The sequence below is a fragment of the Sus scrofa genome, chromosome 4 (assembly GCF_000003025.6).
Source record: "Sus scrofa isolate TJ Tabasco breed Duroc chromosome 4, Sscrofa11.1, whole genome shotgun sequence".
NCBI lineage: Eukaryota > Metazoa > Chordata > Mammalia > Artiodactyla > Suidae > Sus > Sus scrofa.
The window spans coordinates 88,844,793-88,860,435 of NC_010446.5; the positions used below are offsets into that span (position 1 = coordinate 88,844,793).

At 42.2% G+C, this 15,643-nt stretch overlaps 1 protein-coding gene across 3 annotated transcripts; it reads right to left on the reverse strand.

The window, feature by feature from the left end:
- FCRLA (Fc receptor like A) lies at positions 1,262-10,518 on the reverse strand. 3 transcript variants are annotated; one of them, XM_021089517.1, is made up of 5 exons: positions 10,362-10,518; positions 4,787-4,984; positions 4,199-4,465; positions 3,442-3,726; positions 1,262-2,475 (listed from the first exon to the last, which is right to left on the reverse strand). In XM_021089517.1, the coding sequence occupies exons 1-5, from the start codon at positions 10,492-10,494 to the stop codon at positions 2,174-2,176; spliced, it is 1,185 nt and encodes a 394-aa protein (XP_020945176.1). In that variant the 5' UTR covers positions 10,495-10,518; the 3' UTR covers positions 1,262-2,173. The 3 variants fall into 3 exon arrangements, with proteins under 3 accessions (XP_020945176.1, XP_020945177.1, XP_020945178.1); XM_021089518.1 differs by lacking the exon at positions 4,199-4,465; XM_021089519.1 differs by lacking the exons at positions 4,199-4,465; positions 4,787-4,984 and having other exon boundaries at positions 10,362-10,509.

Genomic DNA, 15,643 nt, shown 5'->3' on the forward strand with positions numbered 1-15,643 from the left:
AAGGTTTATCATATGTATGAGTGAATGGCTAAGCAATATATTCCTTTGTAAAAAGGGCATCATACTATATGGTATCTTATGGGACTTGATTTTTTTCACTGAATGTTCTATTCCTGATATTCTTTTATGTTGTTGCATAGTAGCCATTGTTCATTTACTCTATTACTACATAGTATTCCATTCTGTGAAAATAGCACGACATATCCATTTTTCTGTTGGTGGACAACTGGCTCCAAAGTCATGAACCCCTAGCCTAGGAACTTCTACATGCTGCAGGAGCATCCCTAAAAAGACAAAAATAAAATAAAATACAGTTAATGCAGTGTGATGATAGAGGTCCATGCAGACACATGGATGAGGAGTGCAGCTGCACCCATGTCTTCTCTCCTTGATCTCTGATAGCTTTTATTTATTTGTTTATTTATTTATTTATTTATTTATTTGCTTTCTAGGGCCAAACCCGAGCTTATGGAGGTTCCCAGGCAAGGGGTCAAATCAGAGCTGTAGCTGCTGGCCTACACCACAGCCACAACAACTCAGGATCCGAGCCACATCTGCAACCTACACTACAGCTCACTTAACCCACTGAGTGAGGCCAGGGATCGAACCCAAATACTCATGGATACTAGTCGGATTCATTTCCACTATGCCACAATTGAACTCCTTCTGATAGCTTTTATTGTCTGTACATGACTTCCTTACTTAGTATGAGCTTGCAGGGTGCATTCATGAAAATGGTACCACTAACCAAAATCAATTCCATGTAGAATGGCTATACCATATTATCTTTGGAGGCACATCCAACATGGTCCATTGGCAACTGAGCCTCCACTTACTCAAATCCATGATGTTTATGGACTTTTACCAATTCCCAATTGCTTCCTGATCCCCCTTAAATGTGTTAGGGACCATCATAAAACTCACATTTTAGAGGGGTCTAGGAACTACCATAACACTTGAGTTTTAAAATTCAGCATGATTCTATTCCTTTGTTTTTTTGTGGTATGTCTGCAATAATCACATATGTATGATTTGTAATTTATCATGGATCAAAACTATGCACAGAATAAATGGCACAAAGAAAGAGTACATGGATAACCTCATACCATGTAATTTAGGATAACATGGTAGAACACTCATTGGCTGAGGTCAAATGATGTGCTAACTCATTGACCAAAGGTTACTGTAGAATCTGTCAGGCTAGCTCTCATTGGTTGAGAATGTACACCAGCAGTCCACGCACACACACAAAAGAGTATTCTTATGGTACCAAAATAGATTTATGTGTATTTTTAAAGAAAAATTACTTCAGAGACAAATTAAAACAACTAATTGTTACTCAGGCAATGTTATACTTGATCACATACTTCTGAGCCTAGTAGGATCCTGTAGGGAATTTTTATATACCCTGCTTAATTGTTTATGGGTAGGAATATTACTGCCTCTCCATCTCAAATTGTAAACCCTACATAGACAGAGACGTTGTCGTATGAGTATACTTAACATAGCATAACATAAACTTGGGCATGTAGCAGAGGCCAATGAAATACCAGCATGTAACTAATATTTGCTAAATAAGGCTAGGAGGGTATAGGGGAGAGTAAGTAGATGAGGCAAAGGTCCATCCCAGAGTCCAATGTCTCTGTTAGGCTGAGTTTCCCAAAGTTGGCACTACTGACATTTTAGACAAGATAATCCTACATTGTGGGAGGCTGTTCTGTGGATTATAGGATGTCTAACAGCATGCCTGGCTTCTGCTCACTAGACACCAGTAATATGCAGCCCCAACACAATGCGAAGACCAAAAATGTCTCCAGACATTGTCCAATGTCCCCTAGGGTGGGGAGGGATTGCCCTTGGTTGAGACTACTGCGCTAAATCTATCTCATTGCTTCTCTTTCGATCACCAGATTCTGGTCTGGACAACAGAAGGCAGTTCCTAATCTAGACAGAGCAGGATTATGTTGTCATATTAGGAGAGAATACACAATTTTTTTCTATAGCTAAAATCCAATTATCACTGTGTACAAACATTTATACTCATCTAACTCTGTTATACTAATAAAACACTGGGAAACTTGCACAAGTATTTATGGGTAAATACAGAACAAAAAGAGGAAAAATAGAGTTGGATTTATCGCAGGCAGTTGAGTAAATACTGTTGGTGAACGCTTTACTTGTATTCGGCAGGACCCTTTGTGATCTCAAGCTTCAGGTAGCCTGACAAACTCCTCAGCTCCATGACCAGGTGACCAAGGAGATCCCTTATATCCTGCATTTGTTTGAGGAGTTCACGCACTTGGTGACGCAGATGCGGGTCTAGGATCTCCAGAGGAGAGGAGAAGCCTGGATCCTTAGAAGAAGGGGTGGGCAGTGGAGGCAGAGGCCCAGGGCGCTCAGTAGAAGTAGTTTCTGGAGCAGCTGACTTCTGAGCAGCTGGATTCAAGATGGGGGGTGCAGCAGAGCTGGAGGGACCTGGATCATGGAGTAGGAGATACATATAAGAGGAGATACACATAAGGGTGAAGTCTGACTCTAGCCCTACCCTTATATTCCTGGTCAATTTTTCTTATTCTCTGAATGTAGCTGTGGGGCCCAATAGCAGCAGAAACTGGAGGACTCTGGTCCAAATTTGAATCTGAAGCTTGATTCCCTCTGCTTGAAAATCTTTGGCAATAAGGTCTCATCGTCAGAGAACTGTTGATTTTAGCCAGTTCCTCCTCTTTCAAGGCAGTATTGAATTTCCTACAGCATACGTGTGGTAACTGGTCTTAGGTCAACCTATTATGGCAAATGGCTTTAGTATAAATCCTTATCCTTTTGCCAGCCTTCTGCGTTTTTTTTTTTTTTTTTTTTAAGCTGTGCGCACAGTATTTGGTAGCTTCCAGGCCAGGTCTGAGCTGCTGCAGTGACAATGCTGGATACTTAACCTGCTGTACCACAAGGGAACTCCATAGCCTTCAGTGTTTTGAGGACACCTCTGCTGGTTCTTTGAATTATTTCCTCTTCAGGATAAGCATCTCCCATTCCTTTCCATTATTTTCTTTATGACATGACTCAAGACCCCTCATCTTGGTATATGTCAGGTCAAATGCAGCCTTCTTAACTGGGACTCCCAGAATTGAATGTTAACTCCAGACTACTTCATCTTCACTCTGCATGCTGTATTCCTACAAATGCCCAGAGGGAGTGTAAGATCTATGGGGCAGCAGCAGAGGAGCTGGCTGAGGTTTTGGTTTGGTGCGATGTGCACCATAGTCTGAAGGAAAAGTTCCTTATTTGTGCTTTCTTCCATCACCAGGGACTCTGGCTCATTGTTCCTGCCACCTGTATGTCCCTTCTTAAACTGCTCACACCAAACCCTAGCTCATGGACCCAACTGTCCTATCCCTTCCTCCCTGCCTTTTCACGCACACCAAACACACAAACACACTAACTCACTCTGAACCTTAATCTCCAGCTTGGGGCTCTGTTTCCAAACTTGATTGTCCTCAGTGGCTGCTTCACACCAGTAGGACCCAGAATGTGCCTCTGAAGCTGTGGGGATCTGGAACTCTGAGGAGGGGCCCCTGCTGCGCACTCTCCTGCCGTCTTTGTAGAAGGAGAAGAAGAGGCGGGCAGCTGACCTTTGCAGGGGCAGCTTTGTCTGACAGCTCAGGGTCACCGGGCTTCCCTCCCGGAGCTCAGCCGAGGGTGTGGCTCTGAGCACTGGAGTTGGAAACAGTTCTGAGGGAGAGAGAGGTGAGAAAGAAGAGCTCAGCCATCCTACATTCAGGTAGACCCATGACAGGCAAAGAACCCCATTTACACTTTCTTTCCCCTATTTCTATCAGGAAGGAGCTCTCTTAGAAAAGTTCCATTTGAACCTTTCAGGTTTTCTCTCTCTTCAGTAGATAGGACTGGACTAGATCTGGAGATGGGCAAATCTGACAATAGACCAGATGCCAGTCAGTGAAAATTGGGAAGCATAGATCTGTAGGATAGAACAGTAGGAAACATGTTAAGCTTGAAATGGGGCTGAATGACTTGAAAATGCAATGCCTAGACTCTGTCCTTCCTGAAGCCCAACTTAGGCATTTGCCAGCAATCTACTCCTCAGGCCTTCAGTGATCTTGCCATCCCCAAGTGAAAGATATTTTTGGTCCCTCTGTCTCTCCCCACCTGCCTCTGCAAAAATGACACTGCCTCCAGCTCTTACCTTGAACTGTGATGGTCACAGATGATGCTGTTTCTAGGCTCCCAGGACCAGGGCTCCTGAAGACAGCACTGCAGTGGTAGTGCCCACTGTCTGCCTTTTGCGCCACAGCGATGGAGAATTCCCTGTTAGGTCCAGGGGGACCCAGGGCTGAGCCGTCTCGGTAAAAGGTGATCTGGGTCAGCGGCCAGTTTTGCCAGGCCTGGCAGCGTAGAACCAGTGGGTCTCCTTCAAATATGGGCCTGACTGAACTTTGGAGGATCAACCAGTCTGTGGTCCAAAGCAAGAGCTGAGTGTGACCCACTGTCCTCCTTGGGAGCTCCCCAGGTCCTGCCCATAAGAGACCCCTCTAATCTTTCTCTGAGAAGCCAGGTAACTCTCACCCTTGGTTGGGAACATAAATCAACTTCTCTAGGGCCTAGCACAGAGGGCACCCTGGCTTCTTAAGCTGAAGATGGGGAAGAAGGCATCCCCTCCCATGGCCAATTTTCTGGGGGTAACTTCCTGAGTAGGCTGTGGGGCTGAAAAGAGAGCTTTGGGAAATGGGAAAAAGAGCAGCCCTGCACCGGTCAGTCCTTTCTGGGACCTCACCATAGGACACAATCAGATGGAAGGGTTCACTGAAAGTGTAGCCCTTGATCTGGAAGTCGACATCCCTCAGGTCCGTCAAGTCCTCATCCATGTGGCACCTGCTCTCCTGGCTGCTGAGAGGTACTTTGCATTGGAGTGCATCAAAACTGGCAGCTGGGGAGGCCATGGTCCGCAAAGAACCAGAAAATGATGCTGCAACTTGGAGAAAGAGGACATGAAATTGCTCTACAAGGGTTTCTCCCTCTTCTCAGGGAATCTTTAGAGTAGAATAGGAAGACTTATATGCTGAGAACTATAAAATATTAATCAAAGAAATTAAGAAAGATTCAAACAAATGGAAAGATATTCCATGCTCCTGGATTGAAAGAATTAATATAGTTAAAATGACCATACTATCCAAAGCAATCTACAAATTTAATGCAATCCCCATCAAATTACCCATGACATTTTTCACAGAACATGCAGACCAATGGAACAGAATAGAGAACCCAGAAATAAACCCAGACACCTATGGTCAATTAATCTTCAACAAAGGAGGTAAGAATATAAAATGGGAAAAAGACAGTCTCTTTAGCAAGGTGGTGCTCGGAAGACTGGACAGCTGCCTGTAAATCAATGAAACTAGAACACACCCTCACACCATGCACAAAAATAAACTCAAAATGGCTTAAAGACACCATAAAACTAGAAGAGAACACAGGCAAAACATTCTCTGACATCAACTGTACAAATGTTTTCTTATGTCAGTCTCCCAAAGCAATAAAAATAAAAACAAAAACAAACCAATGCAACTCAATCAAAGTTATAAGTTTTGCACAGCAAAGGAAACCATTAAAAAAAAAAGGCAACCTATGGAATGGGAGAAAATAATTGGAAATGATGCAACTAACAAGGGCTTAATCTCCAAAATATACAAACAAATCATACAACTCAACAGCAAAAATACAAACAACCCAAATGAAAAAATGGGCAGAAAACCTAAATAGATTTTTTTCCAAAAACATACAGATGGCCAACAGGCACATGAAAAAATGTTCAACATCAGTAATTATTTCAGAAATGCAAATCAAAACTACTATGAGGTACCACCTCATACCAGTCAGAATGGCTATCATTAATAAGTCTACAAATAGCAAATGCTGGAGAGGGTGTGGAGAAAAGAGAACCCTCCTACACTGTTGGTGGGAATGGTACAACCACTAGGAAACAGTATGGAGGTACCACAGAAAACTAAATATAAAACTACTGTATGTTCCATCAATCCCTCTCCTGGGCATATATCTGGACAAAACTTTCATTCAAAAAGATACATGCACTCCTATATTCATCACAGCACTATTCACAATAGCTGAGACTCGGAAACAAACTAAATGTCCATCAACAGACAAAAGGATTAAGATGTGGTACATATACGCAATGGAATACCACTCATCCATAAAAAAGAACAAAATAATGCCATTCGCAGCAACATGGATGGAACTAAAGATTCTCATACTAAGTGAAGTAAGTCAGAAAGAGAAAGAAAATTCCATATGATATCACTTATATGTGGAATCAAATATATGGCATAAATGAACCTATCTACAGAGAAGAAACAAACTCGTGGATATGGAGAACAGACTTGTGGTTGCCACGGGAAAGGGAGGGAGTGGGATGGGCTGGGAGTTTGGGGATAGTAGATAAAAACTATTGCATTCGGAGTGAATAAGCAATGCGGTCCTATGGTATAGCACAGGGAATTATATTCAATCACTTGTGATGGAACAAGATGGAAGATAATGTGAGAAAAAGAATATATATATATACACATATACATAGATATATTTATAACTGGGTCACTTTTCTGTACAGCAGAAATTGACATAATTGTAATAAACTATAATAAACAATTTTTTAAATTAAAAGAACTCTCTTTTTTCCAAAAGACCCATAAGGATCTCTCAGAGGAATAATTCTGACTCATTTTGATGGCTTGCAGGTGCTGTCAGTGAATGAGCTGTGGTTTAAGGAGATGGGTAGAGAGAGAACAGAGAACTCACCAGCATAACATCTAGCTGCAGGTGCAGGAAGCCAGAGGCCAAAGACAATGAGGAGCCCAGAGCAGGCAGACACAGGACAGGAGCGAAAGGAAGATGATCAGATTCTAACATTTGTTGGGTATTTACCACGTACCAGACACTGCCAGGCATGTTAACACCTTATTTTATCGCAAAAATCTTAAGATTTCTAGGTACGTGATTTCACCCCCATTTTACAAATCTCAAATGAACAGTCTTAGAAAGGTCAGTTTACCCCAAATTTTAAAAGAGAGTAGGGCGCAGAGCAAGAAAGTCATGTATGTCTGAATGCAAAGTCAGTGTTCTTTTTACTTCACTGTTCAGACTACTGAGCTGTTCAGATTTACTTCAATCTTCAGACCTTCCATGAAGGCTTTCTTTCATATTTTCATTTTCCCACATTTCATGTGGCTCTTCATCCTTGAATATGTTATTCACCAAATAGCTTTTAATACCTTCTTCCTTGCTTCCCCTTTCAGGTCTTCCTTTTTCATCCATCTCTACCTTCACATCCTCTGTTCCTTGAACATTCCCTGGCAACAGCAGAGCCCATCCCATGTCCTTCTTTCTGCCCCTGATTCTCTATTCTCAGTCTGTACTTGTAACTAAAGAACACTCCTTTCTTTGCTTCAGGGTTGAAACTAAGAGTTACAGATTTTTCACCTGATCTCCTCAGTCTATCTCTTAGCTCCATGGTTTACCCAGGTAAGGTAAATTTCTCCCATCTCCATGATTGCTTCTTGTCCCTCTTAACATCTCTCCCCTTCTTCTGGCCCCATGGCCATTCTCTTATACTCAGTTCTTCGGTCTGTCCTTTCCTATGCCACTTGCTTTGTTCCCTTCCACTTCAAAGGCCTAATACTTTCCCTTGACCTTGTAACTTCCCTTAGCAAGGCCCCTCTCTACTTCCTAATTCTCATGACATCAGTACCAAGTGCTTTCTTTAGGTCCTCTGTCAGCTCCCTTCATCACCCTGCTACTCCTTTTCAGTTCCTCCATTGTCACTCAACTGGACCTGGTCTTCTCTCATTTTGTAAAATAAAAATATTGGTGGGCTACCAGACACTTTCACTCAATAAACTTTTGGTAGGTATTACTATTCTCATTTTGTAAATAAGAAAACTGAATTCAGAGATATGAAAGTGACTTTTCCAAAGTGACCCAGAGCTAGTAAATAAAAGAAGAGGAGCTTGAAACCAGAGCATCTGATTCCATGACTGGAGTTCTTGCCACAATAGCATTGCTGTATATTAATACAGCCACCTAGTCCTGTTTCTAGATCTCAGTACAACAATTCAACAAAACTATTGTTCTGTTTTGGGGACAATGCAGGTGCTGAGAAGTCAAAGATAAATAAGACACAGTTAAAAGCCATAAACAAAAAAGCACTGTCCCTGCCTACAAATAACTCTTGGTTCAGCAGATGGCACAGGCACATGAAGAGATTGTTTTAGCATGAGGAAGAATGTAATAAGAAAGAATTATCACAGGTAGCTATCAGAGCATAAAGGAAGTTTCAGGGAGGATTTCCTGGTAAAGATGCCACCTAGCTGAGTCATTAAGGATACCTAGATGTTTGTAAGTGAGAAAGGAATACAGGGCAATGGGGAGTGCTCATATCAGGCAGAAGTAGCAGTATGAGCAAAACTTTGGAGACAGGTAAGAGTCTAGTGTGTGAATATAAGCAGGTTGGGATTTATTAGATAATAATAATAATAATTTATTGCTATTATAAATTGCAAGGCTCAAAGAATGAGAGAAGAGGTTAAATAGGGGCCAAGTTACAGTGGACTTTGAATGCCATGATAAAGAGCTTGGCCCAGCAGGCTTGAATTTTAGAAATCCTTCTGGCTTCAGAGTGCAGAACTTATTTCAAGGACACAAGGCTGAGACATGACGAGTAGTTAGGAAATTGTTGGACTAGACCAAGTCAGAAATAATGAGGGCTTGTCCTAGGATACCTTTAGTTAAGCTCCATGGAAGAGACTGGCTCTATGACCAACTTAGAAGGTAGACCTTGCCGAACTTGATAATTGATCATGTATAGAGGATAAAGGTGAGAGAAGAATCTAGGTTGTCTCCCAAATTTTTGCCCTGGGTATCTAGATGGTTACTGTTAACTGAGATCAGAAATAACAAAAGGGAGTTCCCATTGTGGCGCAGCCAAAATGAATCCAACCATGAGATTGCGGGTTCGATCCCTGGCCTTGCTCAGTGGGTTAAGGATCTGGTGTTGCCGTGAGCTGTGGTATAGGTCTCAGATGCAGCTCAGATCTGGCATTGCCATGGCTCTGGCATAGGCCAGCAGCAACAGCTCTGTTTCGACCCCTAGCCTGGGAACTTCCATATGCCACAGGTGCGGCCCTAAAAAGACAAAAGACAAAATAATAATAATAATAATGAAAGATGAAATTAGGAGAGGAAGGGGCCAAGAGGACAGACAGGTTCAACTCTGGTCTTATTGTACTGAGGTACCTTGAAACACGCAGGTAGATACGTCTTCTGCAAAGCTTGATATTTGAATGTGAAACTCAAAATCATAATTAGGATTGGAGACATGATTTAGAACCCTTAATTATACTGTTATGGTAAAAATTATACAAACAAATAATCTCACTTTATCTTTCTTGTAAAGTAAAGTAGGGAGATAAGGACGCAAGTGTAGAAAACACTAGTCTTTAAGGGGAAGAGAAGAAAAGCCACCAAAGGGACCAAGAGAGAGACATGGAATACAAGGAGAAAATGGCACACAGAAGCCAAGGGAGTAGAGATTGCTGAGAAAGAAAAAGCAATCAACAGTGCCCAGTGCTGGGGTTCCCATCATTGTTCAGTGGTTAACGAACCCTACTAGTACCCATTAGGACGTGGGTTCGATCCCTGGCCTCACTCAGTGGGTTAAGAATCTGGTGTTGCTGTGACCTGTGGTGTAGGTTGCAGTCCCGGCTCAGATCCTGGGTTGCTGTGGCCATGGCCGGCAGCAGTAGCTCCGATTAGACCCCTAGCCTGGGAACCTCCATATGAGGCGGGTACAGCCCTACAAAAGAAAAAGAAAAAAAACAAAAACAAAACCAGTGCCCAGTGCAGCATAGAAGTCCAGCAGGATGAGATTTTAAAAGGGTGCAATGTCATTATAGAGGTCATTGCACCCTGGCTAAAACAGATTCCAGGGGAAGCCAGACAGTAAGAATTGAAGAGTAAGTGAAATGGGAAATGGAGATAGCAGGTAAAGGCTGCTCTTTCAAGAAATTTATCTGAGAAAAGAAAAAAAGAGTCAAGATTGTACCTGAGGAGGGCATCACAGTCAAGGGGATTTTTAGGATGGAACAGTGTTGAAGATTATTATATTCAGAAAGAGCCATGCAGTTCTATACACCAAATTTCTTATACTACCCTTCACATCCCACCTGAACACTGCTTCTTTGGAGGACTGAAGTTAGTCATCCATGCTTCTTTCTTTTGGGTCCTTTCCCCAAAGTCATGCATCTCTCCATTTCCACTTATTCAAACATTTTACTTACCAAGTAGCATCTGAGCGGCCCAGAGCATAGGAGGAGGAAAGGAAAAGACCCCTGTCGTGAGGACATAGCCCAGCTTCATGGTGACTGTGTTTAGGTCTCCTGCAGCTTCTAACACACTGACTTTCTTCAACATGAAACCTCTCAAATTAGAAAAGAGGAAGTAAATCAAACTGTCTAATTGCCTCGCATCTGGGGCCTATTTTCAACTTTACAATTGGCTTTCATTGTTCAGGTTGGCCAGGTTGGTTCCTGCACCATCAGCACCCTTAGGATTGTGGGTGAAATGGTAGCTCTCTCAGTTGTTCAAGAACTCCCCCATAAGAGCTCAGAGCCCTTTCCAACCCTCTAATTGTCTGATATCTCACCAGCCGTCACAAAAATTCTGGGAAAGGTCAGTGCCATAACCATCCATTTCACCATCGAAACAACTGGGAATGGGGGCAGGAAATTGCTTGAAATTGACACAGAAAGTCACAGTGAGAGCAATAGAGAGAACTTGTGCCCTGCCCTGTCCTGTTCCAAGTCTTACATGTTCCTATTAACCAGACTAGAGCCGGACAGAAGAGGGAAGATTGGCAATGGTACCCAATTAAATATCAGATTCATCCCCTGGTTAATCTGATATCTAATGATGGCTCCTACCATCCAATGGCCACACAAATTTGTACATGAATTTCTCTAGACTCATGACTCAGCTCTCTGTTTCTCCAGTACAACTAAGGCTATTTAGTCTCAATGGAAATCTGAGTAAAAGGCAGAGGGAGGCCCTGGGAAAGAGCACACAAAAATGGAAAGCCATTTTTCAGAGGACCTAGCCATAAACCTGGGGCTCAAGTTCATGGCCAAAGCACAAGCCACTGATCCTGACGAAATTAAAGATAGAAGGCATCTGATAGCTTGAGAAACCTGAGGAGACTCCGGAATAGGGGCGATAGGGAGGCCACGGCATCTCTCTTCAGCTCCAGGGGGAACCACTGTCCCTGCCTCCAAATATTTGCTGTTTAATTGAGGTCTCCTCAATGTCAGGGCCCATGACTCTTTTTGCAGACATCAAACTCTTCTCCCTTCCCCATCATAACATCCACCAGGCCCTCAACTGGTTAACTGAAGATGAAATGAGCCGTCAGAAATGGGGGAAGACAGTCCTGCTTGAAGGGAGAAGGAGGGCCAGCATGACCCTTCAACTGTGCAAAAACCACAGGTTACAGATATATTAGCAACAGAGGCACGAGAGAGCGGATATTTCTCAATCTAAAATAAGAATTTAGAATAAATTTTCCATTATCTGAGAGACAAATGTTTTGTGCAAGCGGCCCCAGGGAATCCAGCAGGAGTGGGGGGGGTGGCGAATATGGGCATGGGGAGGAGGCAGTGAGGCAGTAAGCCTTGCAGGTGATGTGATGTGAAAAAAACCAGCAGCCACAGAAGAGGAAGAGAAGTCTAGGCCAGCCCTAATGAAAATTAAGAAAATGAAATGAGTTTAAATGGACATCCACCCCTAACACTCCCTAAAAATATAGATTCTCAGAGTTAGGTCTTTAAGGGGCTTCCAAACTAACCCCAGAAATCTTTCCCTTCTCATGCCACCCCTTCTCCTAGCTGCCCTTCCCATCAAGTCATACCTGGACAGAGACCCTCATCTGTACATACCATCTGCATCTACCCCCAAAGGATCCCACTGTCAGTATGGAGAGGAAGAAGGCCTCTGAAGATATGAGGTGAAGCGGTCATATTCTTTGCACTTAAATTTCAACTAAGCATCTGGAAAATTTTACTCACTTGAAGACTGATGCATGAACCATTCAGATCAGGTGTGATTCCCTGGGAAAAGAGTAATGTTGGGCCTATTATGTGCATATGGAGGCCAACCTCAGTTCATTGAGTTATTTCCACCATGAAGATCACCCCAGAATTCTCACAGGGTGACAGGGCAAGTTCCCATTCTCATCCCACCTCAGTACAAATTAGACTTGGATATCATCCTCAGCTGTGCCTGGCTTGTCACAAGTGGGCTGATATTTATTTTTCCTTTACTTTTAATTGAATGGATAAAAATATTTATAAAAGATGTGAAGGTATAAAGAATAATGATGCGGAGTTCCCGTCGTGGCTCAGTGGTTAACGAATCCAACTAGAAACCATGAGGTTTCGGGTTCGATCCCTGCCCTTGTTCAGTGGGTTAAGGATCCGTTGTTGTGGTGAGCTGTGTATGGTGTAGGTCTCAGATGCCACTCGGATCCTACATTTCTGTGGCTGTGGTGTAGGCTGGCAGCTACAGCTTTGATTCGACCCCTAGCCTGGGAACTTCCATATGCCGCGGGAGCGGCCCAAGAAATGGCAAAAAGATTAAAAAAAAAAAAAAAAAGAATAATAATGCAACGCTGACTTTTGTACCCTCACCCAGTTGAGAAAATAGAATATTACCATTATCCTATAAGTACCATGTGGATCCCTTCTGATTATATCTTCTTCCTTCCCTATGACAATCAACTACAATCCTAATCTTGTATTTATCACTCCCTTTACTTCATAGTTGTTGTAATAATTTTGCACCTGAACTTTTAGTAAATTGAAGAATATTGTATTTATTGTTCTGAGACGTGCTTTCTCCTTTTTTCCCTGTGAATTTACTAACCTTGTGCTGGCCTTGGACAAAACGTTCTTCATTCTTTTTCTGGCACCCTTCAGGTCAGATGTATGTGTATGTGTGTGTGTTTGTGTGTTTCATGTTTAAAAACTTTTTTTTAATGATGTTAATTTTTTTCCATTATAGCTGGTTTACAGTGTTCTGCCAATTTTCTACTCTACAGCAAGGTGACCCAGTCACACATACATATATACATTCTTTTTCTCACATTATCATGCTCCATCATAAATGATTAGATATAGTTCCCAGTGCAATACAGCAGGATTTCATTGCTTATCCATTCCAAAGGCAATAGTTTGCATCTATTAACCCCAAATTCCCAGTCCATGCCACTTAAAAACTATTTTATTTTATTCTATCTGGCTTCTTAGGGCCCAGGCTAGGAGTCAAATCAGAGCTACAGCTGCTGGCCTACACTGCAGCCACAGCAACTGTGGATCCAAGTCTCATCTGTGACCTACACCATAGCTCATGGCAATGCTATATCCTTAACATGTGAGGCCAGGGATCGAATCCACAACCTCATGGTTCCTAGTCATATTTGTTTCTGCCACACCACAATGGGAACTCTAAAAGCTATGTTTTAAGAGTAGTTTTAGATTCATACCAAAATTGAAGGGAAGGTACAGAGAGTTCCCATAAACCTCCAGCCCCCAGAGATGCATAACTTCCCTCATTATTGCCATCCCCCACCAGAGTTGGTACATTTGTTAAAACTGACAAACCCATACTGACATATAATAATTACCCAAAGTCTATAGTTTACATTAGGATGCATTCTTGGTGTTGTATATTCCATAGGTTCGGACAAATGTAACCATCATTATAGCATCATACAGAGTGTTTTCACTGCCCTACAAATTCTCTGTGCTCTGCCTATTCACCCATCCACTTCCCCTACCTCTGGCAACCTCTAATTTTTTTTAATGTCTCCACAGTTTTGCCCCTTTCAGAATGCCATATAGCTGAAATCATATATTGTGTAGTCCTTGCAGATTATCTTTCACTTAGCAAAAGGCATTAAAAGTTCCTTCATGTCTTTTCGTGGTTTGATAGCTGATTTCTTTTTAACCCTAAAAAAGATTCTATTGTCTAAATATACCAGTTTATTCATCCACTCACCTACTGAAAGTTATCTTGGTTGCTTCCAAGGATTGGCAGTTATCAATAAAACTATTATAAACATCCATGTACTAATGCTGTGGAGCATCTTTTCATGTATTTATTTAGTAAACATATATATTCTTTCATAAGACTTTAATTCACATCTTTGCCCATGTTTTAAAGTTGTGATTTTTTTCTTATTACTGAGTTGTAAGAGGTTTTTTCCTTTTTCTTCTTTTTTTTAGTTCTAAATATTATGTCCTTCATTACATAATATGTTTTAGAAGTATTTTATCCTAATCTGACTGATCCTTTCTTTCCTTCTTTCTTTCTTTCTTAGGACTGCACTCACGGCATATGGAGGTTTCCAGGCTAGGGGTCAAATCGGAGCTGCAGCCTCCAGCCTGCACCACAGCCACAGCAACACCAGATCCGAGCCATGTCTGCGACCTACACCACAGCTCATGGCGACACCAGATCCTTAACCCACTGAGTGAGGCCAGGGATTGAACCCACATCCTCAGGGATCCTAGTGGGGTTTGTTAACTGCTGAGCCACGAAGGAAACTCCATCATTTTATTTTCATATCATTCTCTTTTTAAAATTTTTGGTATCATCCAAATTAATGTATGTGTGTTTGTGAGGTTGTGTGTGTGTGTGTATGGTCCAGTATTTCTTTTCTTTTTTCTTTCCTTTTTTAAAAAATTATTGAGATTTAATTGACCTACAACACTATGTTAGTTTCAGGTGCGGCTTCTCTCTTGAAAGAGAAGGAATAGGGAGGAAGAGAAAGAGGGATAAAGGGAAAAAGGGGAGGGAGAGGAAAAAAGAATACACTCAGGTCCAGTGTCATGTTGCCCAGGTGGAAGCTGGAAGTCTCCACACATGTCAGATATGAATTGAAATGACCCTCTTTGGATGCCTGCTTCACCTACAGTTAAAGTTTCAGGACACACATTCAGAAAGCACATACAAAGATGCTCTGAGTTCTTAAAAATGCACCAGATCTCTCATCCTATTGTTTCTTTTTCAGGGAGCAACTCCTGGTTCCCAAAGAAAGCCAGTGTTTTACCTCCAGGAGACTAAAAGTATGGGGAAACTCACCCTGCTACCAAGTGGCCTCCTTTTCATAAAGAAAACTCACATATTCCTGGAAGATTGTGCCCAGAGCTCTTCCTTTAGCCTGACTGCTGGCAGCAAATCAAAGAATTTATTTCACAGAGGATAGTGCCCTGGGCTCCTCTTCCTTGAGAAATTAAAACTGCTTGAGGTTCTTGGGCCACGGGGGATTACACCATATATGTGTGTATTTTTTCTTACTCTCTTTGTGATGGTTCTGCAGACTCATTCAGTAGAACAGAGTTAGTCTGAGTTGGCAAGAGTTACATCACAGAGACAAGCAGACTCTTTCTAGGGTTCAAAGAGATGGTCTATCGCCCCTCTCTTTGCTGCTTTCTTTATTTGGGCCTGTCAGCACAGAGCATAGCCTTCAGCTCTCAGCCCTGCATGGATTTATTAATGCAATTTGTTA